Below are 21,096 nucleotides of genomic sequence, written 5' to 3'. Positions count from 1 at the left end.
CTCCAGGTAAACTCCAGGTCATGTGCTGCTGCGTTCAGAATCCCTTTAGAGGGGGATGCTGTAGGAGAAGCAGGCAGGACGATGGACCAACGTCTGCAGCCGTGATATGGACAACGCAGTATCCAGCATCGTGCATACATGGCCATATCACGAGGTGGAAAGGAACAGATGTATCGAAATCAAGAAGTGTTTTTTACTGAGACGTCGGTGCTTGAAAGTCTGAATAATTATGATTTCTAACACAACCACACACCACTCGAGAGATACATTATCTCCAGTATTCTAGCCAAATTGATTCTACCCAACCACATCACTATCAGCGAACAAGAATAAAGATGAGCTGGAATGGGTCTATTGGCCCATGTTAGGCAGATTCCTCTCAGTTTCAAGCCCCACCCACTTGTTTCTGACAAGCGATCTCTCTGCTATAAAAAAGTATATTTTCTAGCTGTTTCTGTATTAGGATTTATTAAACCATTAGTGATGAGATTCTTCCTTCACTAAATGTCTTGATTATGCATATGTTTTATTCTATGGACTAAAGATGTTATAAATAAAGTGCTGCAAGTAATTTACTAAGACAGCACGCCCAGCTACAGATTTAAGTTGGATAAATTAAAATACAGAAAACATACAGAAAGAGCACTGGTTTGCAACAGAGTTGTAGACGAGTGGAACAAACAACCAAGTAATGTTATAAAAGCAAGATCTTTGTGCAGTTTTAATAGTATATTGACTTGGTACATAAGTGGGAGTGGTTGGATGTGAGTATGAATAAGACTTGCATAGCATGAGCCAGTAGATCTACTGCAGTGCTCCCCTGTTTTTTAATAAATGTATAGATGGGAAGGACTGAATCTGAGAAGGACCTGCCAAGTACGGGACAGTAGAAAAACCATACCCCCGGCCGGGATTGAACCCGCGGTCATAGAGTCTCAAAACTCCAGCCCGTCGCGTTAGCCACTAGGCCAGCTAGCCACAATAAGATTCATCCAACTAGGTATATTTCTACACCATAGGAAGGTTAGCACAGGCACCTCTGTGACCACAAATGCAAGTTTTTACAGACGAATCTCCAGCTAGCGTGGCCGTGACGAACTCTAGCTCAAGTCCCTTCACTGCCGTCATTACGATTTCTTGAGTTACGGGACAGTAGGCCTGTCGCAGTGTTCCTCGATTTCTGTATTTTTATCAACATACTGTCAGCATTACCATATTTTTCCATTTATCATTAGTAAGGCTTCACTTAGATTATGCAGCTCAGTTTTGGTCTCCGCACTACATAATGGGTATAAATGCATTAGAGAATATACGGAGAACGATGAGAAAATTAATTCACTGCATAAGAACTCTCACGTGGCATCACAGGTGGGTCCCGCCCATTTGTGATGCGGTCTCCAACTCCTGCAACACCCCCCTGTCTCCGGTATATAAGCCTTCATTCTCAGGCTAAGAAATTGACCACTTCAATGAAGGCTAATGGGCTGAACATCTTTCCAGGCTGAGGGACTAGACTTGTCAAAATTACCTCGCCAGGTCTTCCACTGCCTCCACTATGAAGAACCCTGTTTCCCAGGCGAAACGTTTCGTCACTAATGATACCCAAGTGTTACACATGTGTCTTTTTCATTAACAGGTGTATAGAGTCTTGCCAATAAGTCCAGCCTCGCTCAGGATTCGACCCGGGTCCTTTTGGTTGTGAGCCGAATCCTCAGCCACAAGTGTTCTTATGCCTCATTTATAATATTAAACTTTTAAAATGGTTTTATATGGAAAATTATACAGAACCCTACCTAGGAGTGTACTCAAGCAAGCTTGTAAATGTAATAATGTTGGTAGAATTACCGACAAAATGTAAAGTAAAAGGACACAAAGCTCCTGGAGAGCGAAACGTTGCCACAATAAAATGTCACATTGTGTGGCCCGGTGGCCTGGTGGCTAAAGCTCCCGCTTCACACACGGAGGGCCCGGGTTCGATTCCCGGCGGGTAGAAACATTCGACACGTTTCCTTACACCTATTGTCCTGTTCACCTAGCAGCAAATAGGTACCTGGGTGTTAGTAGACTGGTGTGGGTCGCATCCTGGGGGACAAGATTAAGGACCCCAATGGAAATAAGTTAGACAGTCCTCGATGACGCACTGACTTTCTTGGGTTATCCTGGGTGGCTAACCCTCCGGGGTTAAAAATCCGAACGAAATCTTATCTTATCTTAGTTGCACTTGTGTCCTTTTACTTTACAAGCTTGTAAATATTGTCGGGACCCTTGGAACAACATCCACAAGCGCAAATAGACGAATACAGACGAGAGAAGAGAGCATGAGTGTAATTGTTGTGTTGGTCGACCAACATGATGGCCAGACAGTTCGGAAAGGGGACTCGAGCGTATGATGGAAGCGGGTGGAGTTAGCTTTAGTTATTTCATCTCTCTGAGATGTAATTTTTTGCCTTCCAATAAACTTATTACTACTACCTCAGCGCCGACGTTGGTAGAATACAGATATGTTAACTCAGAAATTGAGATGTCTGGCTCTGCCTTGAGCATCAGCGACGAATTTTCCTTGTTTTCTCTCCCTGGAACGTTTGTCCTCATAATTCTGTCCTCTGGCCAATGGTTGGGGCACCACAGATCAGTTTCTGCTAGGCCCAGGGTAAACCTGTTATTGTTGAGGGGGGTGAGGGGTTGTGTGGGCGTCTTGCCATTCCTCTGTTTGCCTTGGTGGTATGAGGACGTCTTACTCTTGCCTGAGCATCAATGATAATTTTTCCCTATTCTTTCTCTGGGATACCTTTTTCTTCTTATTCTGCCCGCTAGGCACATTTATAACCTTCAATAAGAAAACAAAAGTAGCCTAGCCAACGCTATACAGTGGGACTGTTTTTTCCCCTTGCCCCTGATGCACATATTTCAGTGAGTAACTTCGGAAGGGGATGGTTTTGATCACCCTGTCTGTCATGAGACTCTCATTAAGCCGTCCTCAAGGCTTAAAAGATTACTGCCAGTACCGTGGTGGCCCTTAGCAACCAAAACAAAAATTAAATATTAAAGTAGATTAAGAAATCTATCTCTGACGGGGTTTAGACAAGAAGGTTCGCCTGCCTTAATTGGTAACTTAATATTCCTGTTTCTCTTTCTAGAGGAAACTTTGTTTCCTTTATAATTCCCGCTCAGATCTGGGTAGCATATGTTTCTAGGACTCCTGGGAAAGAGGGTTCAATAAAGAGTAAGTTTTGGTGGCCCTTAATAACTCTAACCCCTAACAACTGCAACAGTAACAACAATAACAGCAGCTCAACAATAGCAGGAGTAATAATAATAATAATAATAATAATAATAATAATAATAATAATAATAATAATAATAATAATAATAATAATAATAATAATAATGATAATAATTATATAGTTACTATGGAAAATTTTCTAGGGTGCTTACCTGTATGTACCTCAACATTATATACATACCAGTAATCTCATTGGGAGACAATCATATTGTTTACCGTAGTCACCCCGTGTAGACATGTGAGAAAACTTAACCACCCCTGGTCGCACCAAGTGGTCCCCTCGACCTCACAATCTTATCCATATCTATCCGAGACCAGTATGGATTGGGTAGCACCCACAAGTACGGTGCTACTAATTAATTGTGGACTGTATAGATTATATTAGTTTAGCTGAATGAAGGGGAGTGGGGTAGGATACACCTGGATACATCCATCAAGGAAAACATTTGTACATAATCCCACCACTTACCAGATGTTCTCTGGTGATCACTTGAGGTAGCTGGATCACTCATAACCTATCTAATTATAACATAACACTACTGGCCAGCATAAGTTTGTTATAACTAGAAGGGTTACTTAACTGTGGGTGATTGATACTCCTTATTTCTTCCATTCACCATCTCAGTTTCGATGTCCTGCTACACCGACACGGTTCTCATTCCGGCAGGACGAGGTATCCGTCGGTTTGTCCCGGTTAGAAGTCGTGATTCTATAAATCTCCATTATCCCCGGTACGAGAGTCACACGTTCACTCGGAGCAAGGCGCTCTATTTCACATCCCGCATTCTCTTAACTCAATGTTATTATCACTGATTACATTACCATTCACAAGACGATTTAACGTCTCATAACTATTACACAAATTAGAGGTCACTCCATTGAGATCTGAGGCCGATGAGCGAGGATTAACACACGGGTATGTCCCCTGGACACTCACCCTGGCCGTGCACCTGCCACCCGCTCCTACTCTCATCACCCATTTTACCACTCTACCACCGTGGTCCCGTAAATCACGTTCCCTCACTCTCCACCAGGAACAGTTACGACACTTCTTATTATGAAATGAGGCCTATATTAATCCTTAGGCCGCCGTGAATGTCAATTTCGTGGTTCCATGCTTTCTCAGCTTCTTCACCCCATTCAAAAACAATCCGCGCCTACCCCCCCCGCACATCCGCGCATGCGCAAAGGGAACTCTTGGTTCTACTCTTATTTTCAAATACATTTTTGACCCATATAGACACATTAAACACCTATTAGGCACTATAGTTTCGGAAAATCAAAAAATTTTCCACACTGCGGCCGGGCGGAGGTCGTTGCTAGACGACTTACATAATGTGGAGTACAATTTTCCCATCTTCACTGGCCACCCATATTTATTGAACCCTCAAAATGGACTAATTAGTGTTCCATTCTCTCAGGGGCATAAGCCTATGCTCCCTGGATTAATTTATTGGGCATACTGGAATTTTGAGACTTTAACAATAACAAGTCTCTCAGTATCCCAAGTCAGCCCCAGCACATTACTGCATATAGGCACCAACTCCATGGCCATCCATATTTATTGAACCCTCAAAATGGACTAATTAGTGTTCCATTCTCTCAGGGGCATAAGCCTATGCTCCCTGGATTAATTTATTGGGCATACTGGAATTTTGAGACTTTAACAATAACAAGTCTCTCAGTATCCCAAGTCAGCCCCAGCACATTACTGCATATAGGCACCAACTCCATGGCCATCTATATTTATTGATCCCTCAAAATGGACTAATTAGTGTTCCATTCTCTCAGGGGCATAAGCCTATGCTCCCTGGATTAATTTATTGGGCATACTGGAATTTTGAGACTTTAACAATAACAAGTCTCTCAGTATCCCAAGTCAGCCCCAGCACATTACTGCATATAGGCACCAACTCCATGGCCATCTATATTTATTGATCCATCAAAATGGACTAATTAGTGTTCCATTCTCTCAGGGGCATAAGCCTATGCTCCCTGGATTAATTTATTGGGCATACTGGAATTTTGAGACTTTAACAATAACAAGTCTCTCAGTATCCCAAGTCAGTCCCAGCACATTTCTTCATTATTTCATTAACCCCTTCACATATCCTCATTAGTTCCTCTTCAGTTGACGTCACACCCGGAAATTGTCCACATAAGATTATTTACCCAATTACTTCGCTCAGTGGACCGCCTGTGCATTTAAGGTGTGCATTTATCGTCGCCTGAAGTAAGAACAATTTATTATTTAACTGCTTATTAATTATATCATTATAAGCAGTCAACAATTTTGGTGTCTTGCTCAGTTCGCAGAGCTGGGCCCTTTAACTGTCCATACGCCATCCTATAATTAGTAGGTAATTCTGGACGGTCAAGCTTCCACGGAAGTCGCACCCAGTAATGTCCAGATTCACATTTAACATCCTTCAGGTATTGTTCCTGAGTAAAGGAATCATTTGGACTTTCCTCATTTACATTAATCCCTATGCTGTCCAGCTCCCACAAATTAGACTGGTTCAACATCATTCTCGATAGAAGAATACTTGTACTGGGTTGACCTTTCATGAGTAAGACACCGTGACCGTATTCACTACTTCCTCTAGTCATTATTACTAGGCGGTAGTCTGCCATATATTACATGGCCCGTACCAGTGTTGAGGAGAGTGACACCGTATGGTTTTGGGTTTATGCCCTTTATCCTGAATTTTTACATCCAACACCGGCAAGGCTACCTCAGCTAGGCCATCATTATTGCCATTAGCTGCAACCTTTACATCAGTCACTGTAGTGTCAGGGTTATTAACATTATCATTATTGTCACCATTATTATAAGAATCACATACAACCCTGCACATAACTGTATGGTGCTTTCCCTTGTTGCATTGATAGCAACTGTTCAATTTGGTATGACAATCCTTTACATTATGATTGTCTAGACATCTGATAAATCTGTCAAGTTCTTTCATTCTTTCCACTTTAATGTCCCATGAATTACAGGCATTACAATTTTTAGTGAAATGAGTACCCTGGCAGAAGAGGCAGTCTCTCTTTTCCTTGCCTGACCTCTTATTAACCGGGTTACACTTACCGAGGTACTTATTCCTCTTACCTTGATGTGAGGAACCACTATTACTGATTCCTGACTTGATATGTGCCTATTTAACTCTTAACTATGATTATTACCACTGGGATTAATTTTCCCTTTTGAGACTTGACAGATACTTCAGCGTCATTATGTGTTATATCCTTAGAACTGTTTGGCTGGCTGGTCTGCAATTGAACAATTAATTCCTGCCGACCTAGTCTGATTTCCTCCAGACCGTACTATGGAGGTTTTGGCAAACCCACCCTTTGCATTAATAGGTTGATCAACTGCCTGGCTTACACCCTTTAATTTATTCAAAGCCTTACTTTTACAAGACAGTTTTTCTTCCAATTCGTAATGTTGATTAATTAAACATTCATTTCCATTCTATCTGCACAATTCTCCAGCAGATCTCTTTCACAGTCTTTAAACCACAATTTGTACCAATCAAATCTACTCTCTAAAGCATCTAAATATAACTTTAATTCATTAGGGTTCACGGTTCTTTGATTCACTAAATCAAATGCCTTCGTCACATGGCTTTTAATAGCCTGTAATGATGCTTTCATTACTCTAAAATTCACGGACTTGTCAGCCACATTAACTCCATTAGATCCAGTCATGGTTAGAGAATTATTAATCACTGATTATACAACTTAAGTAGGCGCCTTATAAGAGTAATTCTTGCACTTTACTCTTGTATAAATCCTAGCCACACATGTGCTAGCAATTAATTGGGCTAATTGTCATCCATCACACGATCGATTAAACTTGTGCACCCTACACCCACTTCCTTCAATCAGTCACTTAATTATTAAGTAATTAATTCAATTAATTTTTTCACTGATTGCACCCGGTTCTCGAAGGACCAACGGGCAGATATGGAAAATTTTCTAGGGTGCTTACCTGTATGTACCTCAACATTATATACATACCAGTAATCTCATTGGGAGACAATCATATTGTTTACCGTAGTCACCCCGTGTAGACATGTGAGAAAACTTAACCACCCCTGGTCGCACCAAGTGGTCCCCTCGACCTCACAATCTTATCCATATCTATCCGAGACCAGTATGGATTGGGTAGCACCCACAAGTACGGTGCTACTAATTAATTGTGGACTGTATAGATTATATTAGTTTAGCTGAATGAAGGGGAGTGGGGTAGGATACACCTGGATACATCCATCAAGGAAAACATTTGTACATAATCCCACCACTTACCAGATGTTCTCTGGTGATCACTTGAGGTAGCTGGATCACTCATAACCTATCTAATTATAACATAACACTACTGGCCAGCATAAGTTTGTTATAACTAGAAGGGTTACTTAACTGTGGGTGATTGATACTCCTTATTTCTTCCATTCACCATCTCAGTTTCGATGTCCTGCTACACCGACACGGTTCTCATTCCGGCAGGACGAGGTATCCGTCGGTTTGTCCCGGTTAGAAGTCGTGATTCTATAAATCTCCATTATCCCCGGTACGAGAGTCACACGTTCACTCGGAGCAAGGCGCTCTATTTCACATCCCGCATTCTCTTAACTCAATGTTATTATCACTGATTACATTACCATTCACAAGACGATTTAACGTCTCATAACTATTACACAAATTAGAGGTCACTCCATTGAGATCTGAGGCCGATGAGCGAGGATTAACACACGGGTATGTCCCCTGGACACTCACCCTGGCCGTGCACCTGCCACCCGCTCCTACTCTCATCACCCATTTTACCACTCTACCACCGTGGTCCCGTAAATCACGTTCCCTCACTCTCCACCAGGAACAGTTACGACACTTCTTATTATGAAATGAGGCCTATATTAATCCTTAGGCCGCCGTGAATGTCAATTTCGTGGTTCCATGCTTTCTCAGCTTCTTCACCCCATTCAAAAACAATCCGCGCCTACCCCCCCCGCACATCCGCGCATGCGCAAAGGGAACTCTTGGTTCTACTCTTATTTTCAAATACATTTTTGACCCATATAGACACATTAAACACCTATTAGGCACTATAGTTTCGGAAAATCAAAAAATTTTCCACAGTTACTATAAGTACATATGCATGGTATACAGCCCTAGCTGACATCAGTGAAAACCGCTTGTTATGCAGAACATTTCGGGCAAATTAGGTCAGTTTTTTCCCAGGATGCGACTCATACCAGTCGACTAACTCCCAGGTACCCATTTTTACTGATGGGTGAACATAGATAACAGGTGTAAAGAAATACGTCCAATGTTTCTACCCTCGCTGGGAATCGAACCCAGACATCGCCGTATCAAGCGAGAGCTTTAGCCACCAGGCCACGGGGCACAGAAGTGATGGTCAGACAGTCTAGATAAGCATCACCGATAGTCAGCTTCTTCCACTTTGATTTATTGTGCAACCCCCCATGCTCATTCTTTGAGTAGCAGCGCAAAAAAATAGAATTACAGAGGTCACAATAGGTCTTAGTTAGACCCTTCTGAGCGTCGTTGCATTATATTATACAATTACTTGTTATAGTTAATGTACACAATACAGTATGGAATACAATCTTAAAAAAATATGTGCAACTTATTACCATTAAGAAGCATTGGTCATAATTGGGTTGCGGCCATCTAGTCGATGCAAAATGCAGCTACAGCCTCAAGATTTCGGATTTTTTATCATTAACAATAAGGTGTTTGCCATATCCTGTGAGGCTTTCATGAAGGTGTCTCTGAAAGGTTGGATGTTTGGACACTCTAAGACTTAAAATACAATGTGTGCGGACAGAGACAGGTCCATACACTGGAACATTATATCTTAGAGTGTCCAAACACCCAACCTTTCAGAGACACCTCCATGTAAACCTTACAGGATATGCAAAACACCTCATTGTTAACGACAAGATGTCTGAAAACTTGAGGTTTTATCCACATTTTGCATCGACTAGATAAATGAACTGTTTTTAGAGACTGGAACCCAGTCTGACAAACACTCACTATGACTTCAGTAATCCTTATTGTTATGCGTTACCACTCACAGGATAAGCATGGGGTGCACAACTAAACAAATGTTCTAGCGTATGGCCCTGTCTCTGTTCACACACTTTACATTTTATAAGATAAGATTTCGTTCGGATTTTTAACCCCGGAGGGTTAGCCACCCAGGATAACCGAAGACAGTCAGTGCGTCATCGAGGACTGTCTAACTTATTTCCATTGTGGTCATCAATCTTGTCCCCCAGGATGCGACCCACACCAGTCGACTAACACTCAGGTACCTATTTGCTGCTAGGTGAACAGGACAACAGGTGTAAGGAAACGCGTCGAAATGTTTCCACCCGCCGGGAATCGAACCCGGGCCCTCCGTGTGTGAAGCGAGAGCTGTAGCCACCAGGCCACCGGTGGCCTGGTGGCTACAACCACCAGTTGCACTGTACAAGTTGCACTGCAAAAGACACCTATAGGCTAGCCTTAGTCTAGCAGTTATTTTAATATATATACATTATGTACCCCATACCGATCCTATGGGCAGTAGTCAAAATATTACACAGGTACACAAGTCCAGCAGTAACATTATCATGCAATCTGCTGACCTTGTTTCTTTCTATATAGATATGCTTAAGTCACTTTAGTTGACTTTTTGGGTTATCCTAGGTATTCTACACATATACTACTATGTATGATAATTTATAAAACTGTATTTATGTGTACCTGTACCTGAATAAACTTATTTATATTGATGTAAGTTTGTGTCCGGGACACTGGAAGGTGAGGCTCAATACGGCGTCAGGTGTTAGTGCTCTATAAACCTCAACATAAAGACCGTCCAGGGAGGTAGTGAGTCCCACACCACCTTATATATACCTTATATCACTAATTATATCTATTACAGGTATAAGACAGAGTAAAACAACTGAAGTTAAACTTATAAAATTGCTCACAGTGTCCAGAATATCTTGCTGCCAGGTTTGTCAAGGACCCCAGTGGAAATAAGTCATTTTGTCTGACTTCTTTTTGGGTTATCCTAGGTAATCAACATATGCTGCTATGTATGATAATTTATTTAACTGTATTTATGTGTACCTGTACCTGAATAAACTTACTAAAGCAAGTATAGTATTAGGGGAAGAGAAGACAACTTTGTAGTACCCACAGTCAGTGGTCAGGCTTCAAACACATTTTATTGTACAACAGTAAAGGAATGAAACACTGCCATCACATGTCATAGCCAGTCATACCATGAACCAGTTAAGAAGACAGTCAAAAGGTACCTAATGAATGTAGTTACAGAAAGGGAGGATTATTATTATTATAATCAAGGGGGAAGCGCTAAACCCGGAGGATTATACAGCGCCTGGGAGGGGATGTGGAAGGCATTCAGGCTTAATTCGGGGAACTGGAGCACAGATCCAATTCCCTAAATCAAGAGCCCCTCACCAACATCAAGGAACCTTCCTTGAGGGACAGAAAGGGAGGAGAGTGATTTCTTGTATAGCTAACATATATGTACCTGTTACTATGATCTGATCCTCTCTTTAATGTTAATAACTCAGTTTACCTTATTCTGTCTCCTTTTATTGTAACTGCAATAAATGATCACTTAGACAATAAAATATGGATCCTAGGTTACAGCCTATACAGATGTGACAGTGTGAACAGGCATAAAGGAGGGGGGGGGGGGTTGGCCTGTATATCACAGAGTCACTTATTTGCTCAGAACTACTAAATGCCTCAAATGATGTAGTTCAGGTTTTAGCAGTAAAGATCAAGAACCAAAACCTGGTCATTGTGGTAGTTTACAAGTCTCCGGCTGCAACGCCCCAACAATTCCAGGAGCAACTTTTGAAAATTGACCACTGTCTGGAAAACCTTCCATCTCCTGCCTCCAACATCTTGCTCCTGGGGGATTTCAACCTAAAGCACCTAAAATGGAGGAATATAGCAAATACTGTTGTAGCAGAGATAACACCAGGAGGCAACGCAGATGAAAACTCGCACACACACGAGCTTTTAAATCCCTGCACCAAATTCACCTTAAACTAGCAAATAATAGAGCCTACTAGACTGGAGAATACACCGAACCTCATCTTCACTAACAATGATGATCTGATACGAAATGTCATCATATCAAAAAAAAAAAAAAAGATATACTCAGATCACAACATAACAGAGGTCCAGACATGTATGCGGGGAGCCCCTGACCAACAAAATGTCATCAGTCACGAGGGAGCCTTCACCAAATTCAAGTTCAATAACATAAACATAAGGCAGGACCAAGTAAACCAAGTCCTAAATGATATAAACTGGGAAGATAGCCTAAGCAACATGGATCCTAACCTATGTCTAGAACAAATTAACTCTGTGGCACTTGAGGTATGCTCAAGGCATATTCCCTTAAGGAAAAGGAAGAGACAGGTGCTCCCTATACAGGCGAAGGCAAAGAATAACAGAGCAGCTACAAGAGGCCAATATATCTGAAATACATAGGGAGACACTGGTCACAGAAATAGCAAACATCGAACTAAAGCTAAAGGAATCTTATAGGAGTCAAGAAACACGGGAAGAACTAAAAGCCATAAATGAAATTGAAAGAAACCCAAAGTATTTCTTATGCCAAATCAAAGTTGAGAACAACATCCAGTATTGGGCCACTACTTAAATGGGATGGGTTCTACACAGATGACAGCAAGGAAATGAGTGAACTACTAAAGTCCCAGTATGACTCGGTTTTTAATGAGCCGCTAACCAGAATGAGAATCGAAGACCTAAATTAATTTTTTTGTGAGAGAGAGAATTTGGTAGACACACACCTATCTGATATTATCCTGACTGCAAGTGACTTCGAAAAGGCAATAAATGACATGCCCAAGCACTCTGCCCCAGGCCTAGACTCATGGAACACCGTGTTCATCAAGAACTGCAAGAAACCCCTATCACGTGCTTTTAACATCCTATCTAGAGGGAGCATGGACACTGGGGTCATTCCACAGTTACTAAAAACAACAGATATAGCCCCACTCCACAAAGGGGGCAGTAAAGCAATAGCAAAGAACTACAAACCAAATAGCACTAACATCCCATGTCATAAAAATCTTTGAAAGAGTTCTAAGAAGCAAGACTGCCACCCATCTAGATTCCCATCAGTTACACAACCCAGGGCAGCATGGGTTTAGAGCAGGTCACTCCTGTCTGTCCCAACTACTGGACCGCTACAACAAGGTCCTGGATGCTCTAGAGGAGAAACAGAATACAGATGTAATATACACAGACTTTGCAAAAGCCTTTGACAATTATGACCATGGTGTAATAGCGCACTAAATGTGTGATAAAGGAACAGTGTAACAGGTAAAGTTGGTAGATGGATCTATAATTTCCTGACAAATAGAACACAAAGAGTAGTAGTCAACAGAGTAAAGTCCAAGTCGGACCGAAACGTCGTCGTAAGCTTCTGTCTTTTATGTGCGGGTTATTTGTGTATTGGTGAAAAGTTCTGTTCCACAAGGCACAGTACTCGCTCCCATCTTGTTTCTCATCCTCATATCGGGCATAGACAGGGATAAGCCACAGTGCCGTGTCTTCCTTTGCAGATGACACCCGAATCTGCATGACAGTGTCCTCCATTGAAGACACAGCAAGACTCCAGGCGGACATCTACCAAATCTTTAAGTGGGCTGCAGAAAACAATATGAAGTTCAATGATGAGAAATTTCAATTACTCTGATATGGAAAATGTGAGGAAATTAAAATTTCATCGGAGTATAAAACAAATTCCAACCTCACAATAGAGTGAAAAACTAATGTCAAAGACCTGTGATTGGTCATGTCAGAGGATCTCACCTTCAAGGACCATAACACTGTATCAGTTGCATCTGCTAGAAAAATGACAGCATGGATAATGAGAACCTTCAAAACCAGGGATGCCAAGCCCCTGACACTCTTCAGGTCTCTTGTTCTATCTAGGCTGGAATATTGCTGCACATTAATAGCACCTTTCAGGGCAGGTGAAATTGCTGACCCAGAAAATGTATGGAGAACCTTCACGGCACGCATAACTGCGATAAAACACCTCAATTACTGGGAACGCTTGAAGTTCCTAAACCTGTACTCCCTAGAAGGCAGGCGGGAGAGATACATGGTTATATACACTTGGAAAATCCTAGAGGCATTAGTACCAAACTTACACAGGAAAATCACTTCCTATGAAAGCAAAAGACTTAGCAGACGATGCAACATCCCCCCAATGAAAAGCAGGGGTGCCACTAGCACGTTAAGAGACAACACAATAAGTGTCAGGGGCCCAAGATTGTTCAACTGCCTCCCAGCATACATAAGGGGGATCACCAATAGACACCTGGCTGTCTTCAAGCAGGCACTGGACAGGCACCTAAAGTTGGTACTTGACCAGCCGGGCTGTGGTTCATACGTTGGATTGCATGCGGCCAGCAGTAACAGCCTGGTTGATCTGGCACTGATCCACCATGAGGCCTGGTCACAGACCGGGCTGTGGGGGTGTTGACCCCCGGAACTCTCTCCGGGTGTACAATAAGATTGCAGTGAATGGGTGGTATCACAACAGTTTTGCATATGTATGTATATAAATATAAATAAATATATATATATACATATATACATGTATATATATATATATATATATATATATATATATATATATATATATATATATATATATATATATATATATATATATATATATAAATGAACAACAAAATGGTATACAATACCGACAGGTTGTTAGGTAAGACACATATGCAACAGTTAGACAACTTTATTCCGAAACGTTTCGCCTACACAGTAGGCTTCTTCAGTCGAATACAGAAAGTAGGCAGGAACAGTAGAGATATGAAGACGATGTAATCAGTCCATCACCCTTGTAGTCGTAGAATTTGAGGTTGTCAGTCCCTCGGCCTGGAGAAGTTCAGTTCCATAGTCAGGAACTATCTGAAGATCAAGCGACAGTGCGGAGACTTAAATACTGTCGGAAGGAGAGGTGCAGGGTAGTAGTAGTAGTAGTAGTAGTAATGAGAATGTAGCCACTGAGAGGTCATGTCCCTCTCAGATCCAACACTTCTCACTTGAAAAGCTTGTCCAAGGTGTTTTCTGTACCAAGATGCCATGTGTTGCAGTGTCTGACAAGATGAACATCAAAATGGTATACAATACCGACAGGTTGTTAGGTAAGACACATATGACCTCTCAGTGGCTACATTCTCATTACTACTACTACTACTACTACTACCCTGCACCTCTCCTTCCGACAGTATTTAAGTCTCCGCACTGTCGCTTGATCTTCAGATAGTTCCTGACTATGGAACTGAACTTCTCCAGGCCGAGGGACTGACAACCTCAAATTCTACGACTACAAGGGTGATGGACTGATTACATCGTCTTCATATCTGTACTGTTCCTGCCTACTTTCTGTATTCGACTGAAGAAGCCTACTGTGTAGGCGAAACGTTTCATATATATTATATATATATATATATATATATATATATATATATATATATATATATATATATATATATATATATATATATATATATATATATATTATATATATATATATATATATATATATATATATATATATATATATATATATATATATATATATATATATATATATATATATATATATATATATATATATATATATATATATATATATATATATATATATATATATATATATGTGCATGCAAAACAACCACTCTGAAAGAATAGAGAAATTCCAAGCGCTTTCGTGACTACTCACATTATCAAGGAACTATGAAAGTGAAGCATCCAAGGAAACTGTATAAGGGGTCCGGCCAGCACCTCACTATCAGATCCCACAACGATTAAACACGTGACGCGCGGCGAGCCAACTTGGATAGGTCCTTTGCACAACTCACCCCCAAGCTATTTATTTGTCCAGTGTATTATTAAATTCTTCCCAAATTCTATTAATTATAAATGGATCTAATTTATATAAACCAAAGGAAATATTCACATTATTGTCAAAACTGCTTTTTATGAAACAAGATTCAATTATATTCCTGTCGACCATGGACTTGCTTGATACTACTTTCTCAACTTTTTGAAAATCAATTGGATGGTTAAAATCTCTTACATGAATAAATAGAGCATTGGAATCTTGTCCAGTTCTAATGCTATATTTATGTTGTTTTAATCTTAGTTCGAGATTTTTACCAGTGGTTGTTTTGCATATTTTGAAATCACCTGTTTACTGTGATCTTATTGCATATATATATATATATATATATATATATATATATATATATATATATATATATATATATATATATATATATATATATATATATATATATATATATATATATACACACACACACACACACACACACACCTGAGAACCTGAGAACAGCATTCCGATACCTTAGTAAGGAATCATTCAAGGCACTGTACACCGTGTATGTCAGGCCCATACTGGAGTATGCAGCACCTGTATGGAACCCGCACTTGATAAAGCACGTCAAGAAACTAGAGAAAGTACAAAGGTTTGCGACAAGGTTAGTTCCAGAGCTAAGGGGAATGTCCTGTGAAGAAAGATTAAGGGAAATCGGCCTGACGACACTGGAGGACAGGAGGGTCAGGGGAGACATGATAACGACATATAAAATACTGCGTGGAATAGACAAGGTGGACAAAGACAGGATGTTCCAGGGAGGGGACACAGAAACAAGAGGCCACAATTGGAAGTTGAAGACACAAATGAGTCAGAGAGATAGTAGGAAGTATTTCTTCAGTCATAGAGTTGTAAGGCAGTGGAATAGCCTAGAAAATGACGTAGTGGAGGCAGGAACCATACACAGTTTTAAGACGAGGTTTGATAAAGCTCATGGAGCGGGGAGAGAGAGGGCCTAGTAGCAACCGGTGAAGAGGCGGGGCCAGGAGCTAGGACTCGACCCCTGCAACCACAAATAGGTGAGTACAAATAGGTGAGTACACACACACACACACACACACACACACACACACACACACACACACACACACACACACACACACACACACACACACACACACACACACACACACACACACACACACACACACACACACACACACACACACACACACACACACACACACACACACACACACACACACACACACACACACACACACACACACACACACACACACACACACACACACACACACACACACACACACACACACACACACACACACACACACACACACACACACACACACACACACACACTCACACACACACACACACACACACACACACACACACACACACACACACACCTGGAGTATACCTGGAGAAGGTTCTGGAGGTCAGTGCCCCTGCGGTCTGGTCTGTGACCAGGCCTCAGGTTGTTACTGTTAGCTGCACACAACCCGACGTACGAACCACAGCCTGGTTGGTCAGGTACTGACTTTGGGTGCCTGTCCAGTGCCTGCTTAGAGACAGCCAGGGGTGTATTGGTAATCCCCCTTATGTATGCTGGGAGGCGGTTAAACAGTCTTGGGCCCCTGACACTTATTGTGTTGTCTCTTAATGTACTAGTGGCACCTCTGCTTTTCATTGGGGGATGTTGCATCGTCTGTCAAGTCTTTTGCTTTCATAGGGAGTGATTTTCGTGTGCAAGTTTGGTACTAATCTTTCTAGGATTTTCCAAGTGTATATAATCATGTATCTCTCCCACCTACATTCTAGGGAGTGCAGGTTGAGGAACTTCAAGCGTTCCCAGTAACTGAGGTGTTTTATTGCGGTTATGTGTATGGTTATTGTAGTTATGTATATGTATGTACGTGTATATGTATGTACACATATGTTTTTTTTTTTTAACAAGTCGGCCGTCTCCCACCGAGGCAGGGTGACCCAAAAGGAAAGAAAATCCACTTTCATTATCATTCAACAATTTTGAGGTCATACAGTGCATTTTCCCATGACTATAACACTCATACTGCTATGATATATGTAGTGATTTATTAATGCTTTTCAAGGTGTTCCACTGAAAGTCAATTATGGTGGAATTAGAAGAGACTTGGACCGAGAAAAGTTTCTATGACAGGCCATTGACTGTGTGGCTCGGAGAAGATGGATGTGATGAGAAAAGTTCACCTCTACTAGATGTCTTCACAGCTGCTAGTATTGGCTCTTATCAACGTGTAAAAGATATTCTTAAGGAGTTAGTAGAGTATTTTATTTCTTCTTGGTTTAAGGTACAGTACTCAATATGGTTTTTCTATTTGAATACTGTAACCTGTACTTACTGTTGCTGTTATTCTTATCTTTGTTCAACCTGCTGTTACTTCAGCTTCTGCTTATTCTGCTGTTCTGATGACTCCTTTTCATGCTTTCCATTACTGCAACTAAACTTCAGAAGACATCTACTTTACATAAGCTGGTGGTGTTAACTGAAGCTAGCATTACTAAGGATGGAAGTCATGCACCATGTGGAGGATGCAACAGGAAGTATGTTGGGGTAAACTATTAGATCATTAGATATTAGGGTTTATGAACACAGGAACACCTGTAGATGGGACAACTGAAACAACACCTGTGTACAGCACAAGGATGAACGTGGACACTTAATGAAGTTTAATAAGGCACTGCTAGTCACCTGTGAAAATGATCAAGGCAATCCCACAAAGGTCTGGGAGCTTCAGTGTTTCCAAACTTTTGAGTAAAAGACTAGTATCCATGTCAGAATCAGTTGTCATGTGAATGAACAGTGATCATGCAGAAGAACTGGAACAGACCTACTGGCTGATGCAAGGCAAGTCTTACTTGTATTCAACTAATCTCATATTTGTTCAACCTATTTCTTGCCTCTCCTTACCCTTTTGCTTCAGTTCCATCTAGATATACCCACTGTAGCACTGTACAGTGATGTATCTCACTTTTCCTTTTGAAAACTAGAGAAATATTTGTAAAGTACATTCAGTACGTATTTCATGATTACTGATACCATTATCCCTTCAGGAGTGTGCCAAAATGCTGGTGAAGGGTTCTTGATCCAGGGAATTGAAGCTGCCCTTCACTTTCCTGGATGTAACCTGATTACTTCACATTTCCTAGGCACTCTATGACTGCTATGACTTCACATGAATATAATACTGTAATAATAATAATAATAATAACAATTATAATGCTGTAATAAGTACCTTCACATAATGTATTGCTTTTGTGAAGATTTTTTTTATTGATGATGGACTTCCATTACTTAGAGTAAATGAGACTTGGATACAGTGGATACTTTTATTAATAGCAACAGGTCATCCACAGAGGCTTTATAAAGTCTACCGTGTGAGAGAAACATTTTCATTAATAAAGGTATCCTCTGGTGGAAAAAGACAACAGTAAAGCAAAAGTTTTTTTTATTTTTACATTTCACTTACAAAAGCCTTTATTATGTACTTGATAAAGCCTCTCGTAGGTGAAACATCCTTAAATAAAAAAGGTTTCCTTTTGCTATACTGTACGTGTATTTTTTTTTATCATCACTTGTTGGCTCACATCCATACTTCAACCAAAACGTAACCACTTCATCTATGTATTATTTACTCCACTTTGTAGATATTACATTTACATACCTTTCTAATTAAACTTCTGTTGCCTCTTATGTACTGTATTAATGCTTGAAAGTGCTGACTAAAAATGATGATTACTTACAGAGAGAAGAACGTGTGTAACCATAAGAATCAGGGTGGATGGACAGTACTCATGTATGCAGCTTACTATGCTCATTCTGAAGTGATCAGTTTGCTCCTGGAGGCTAATGCACCAGTACACCTGTGTAATAATGATGGCTGCAATGCTCTCATGTTGGCAGTTATGTGTGGCAACGATAACATTGTGGAGATGCTCATTAAGGTTAGTTAGTATACTTTATTTGCAAACATTCATGTAATAAACATGGTATTTAGTACAAGATTCTTAACCCTTTCAGGGTCCGTCCCGTAGATCTATGGCTTTACGTTCAGGGTCCAAACCATAGATCTACGTCATGAGCTCAGCTCACTCTGATAAACTGTGAGTGGTACATTTGGGCCTAGATACGAGAGAATACATCTATGTGGTATGTGTGCACCGCATAAAACAGATCCTGCAGCACACTGTGTATAATGAGAGAAAAAAACTGAAATCATGATTTTTCGATTAAAACGGTGACTTTGCAGTGTTTTTTCGTATGTTTTTTATAGTTGTATTTGCGATTTCTTGGTCTCATTTGATAGAATGGAAAACATAATACAGAAATAGAGATGATTTTGATTGGTTTTAGCACTGGAAATGGCTTGAAACTGAGCTCAAAGTAGCAGAAAAGTTAAATTTTTGCCGATATTCAAGAGTAAACAAACAACCTCACACGTCTAATACACGCCAGCTGGTGGGTCTAATATGCATTCACAAATATGGTGATATTTATACAGTTTTGCATAACAGTAAATCTTCTATTTTTTGGTGTGAATAAAAATTCATTATGTGAATAAAAAATCAAAATGGACTTTATTTGTAAAGCCCCAAAACATAACTAATGAACAGAGGAAATGTTAGTTTAGTTCCTGGAATACCTACATTGTTTATTCTGGACCCTATTTTGAAATTGGAATATTTTGAACTTTGTGTTAAATTGGCCAAATTAACAATTTCCGATCACTTTAATTTGTAGTTGAAACAGTTGACTTGGCGATTTCTTGTGCTCAATCGATAGAATAGAAGTAATACTAGTGAAATAGCTAAGAATTTGGTTGACTGGAATAATGTAATTGGCCTAAAATGGGAGTCAAAGTCGGCAAAATCGCCGATTCGTAAATATCGCTGACACATCAAAATTCGCGAGAGCATAATTTCGTCAATTTTCCATCAAATTTCGTACTTTTTGTTTTATTGCCTTCACAAAAAGATTCTCTACCATTTCATAAGAAAAAATAACAAATTTATTTTTTGAAAATTCTTGGACACTGGGGCACCACTTCAGATTTGGGCCTTGGACCCTGAAGGGGTTAAATGTATTATTGCTTGTGGAATAAAGTCATAAACAAGGATAAAAATAGAGTTACGAGTATGTGTATAATAAAATAAGGTTATTTTGGTGATGATTTTATTATTAAATTTTTTTTTTTTTTTTTTTCAACAAGTCGGCCATCTCCCACCGAGGCAGTTTATAAAGGAAAGGACAGTTGTCTCATGGTGTGGCCATGCAAGAAATAATACCATGTCAGTAATATTTATGCATTATCTGGGAATGCCAGGAGTATGGTACTGTAATTGAAATGTATATACATGTATTTCTAAGCTTACAGGTAGATAGGCTTAATCTATTAACAGTCCTGCATGCTTAATCTAATTAGAATCCTATTATTACACATGAGAAAAGCAGCTGCTGCTATTCATTGAGTAAATAACCTTAGAAATCACTGAATAATTGGTCATCAGCTCCAAGGGCTAGTTGTAGTCCTAACAATTTCTATCTCAATCTTACAGACTCATGGCATACACACATATAGGTCTATTATTGACCCATAGACTATGGGCTAGTTTATATCTTGACAAAAAATTTAATACTCTTGTTTATATAAATGAGGGTGAATGAAAGGAGAGATAGCTTATCTGACTACTGAAGTGTTGCTGAATGCTGTCTGCTGGCCTACCTGCTCCTGGTGTCTGCTGGCCTACCTGCTCCTGGTGTCTTCTGGCCTACCTGTTCTTGGTGTCTGCTGGCCTA

General features: G+C 40.3%; 1 protein-coding gene across 2 annotated transcripts in view; it reads left to right on the top strand.

Annotated features, from left to right (window-relative positions):
• The first annotated feature begins 10,108 nt into the window (after positions 1-10,108).
• The window catches only part of LOC128700154 (ankyrin repeat and SAM domain-containing protein 3-like), a 34,810-nt gene continuing 23,822 nt past the window's right edge, over positions 10,109-21,096 (top strand). The window contains exons 1-3 of one of the 2 annotated variants that reach the window (XM_053793134.2): positions 10,109-10,180; positions 17,372-17,556; positions 19,046-19,244. In XM_053793134.2, coding sequence (XP_053649109.2) covers positions 17,393-17,556; positions 19,046-19,244 — 363 coding nt within the window. In that variant the 5' untranslated portion in view covers positions 10,109-10,180; positions 17,372-17,392. Of the gene's footprint in view, positions 10,184-17,371; positions 17,557-19,045; positions 19,245-21,096 lie in introns of both variants that reach the window. The other variant, XM_070100669.1, reaches the window with a different exon arrangement.

Source organism: Cherax quadricarinatus, chromosome 74 (genome assembly GCF_038502225.1).
Source record: "Cherax quadricarinatus isolate ZL_2023a chromosome 74, ASM3850222v1, whole genome shotgun sequence".
NCBI lineage: Eukaryota > Metazoa > Arthropoda > Malacostraca > Decapoda > Parastacidae > Cherax > Cherax quadricarinatus.
Note: the sequence above shows the minus strand (reverse complement) of the source record. Positions and strands in the feature narration are given on the sequence as shown.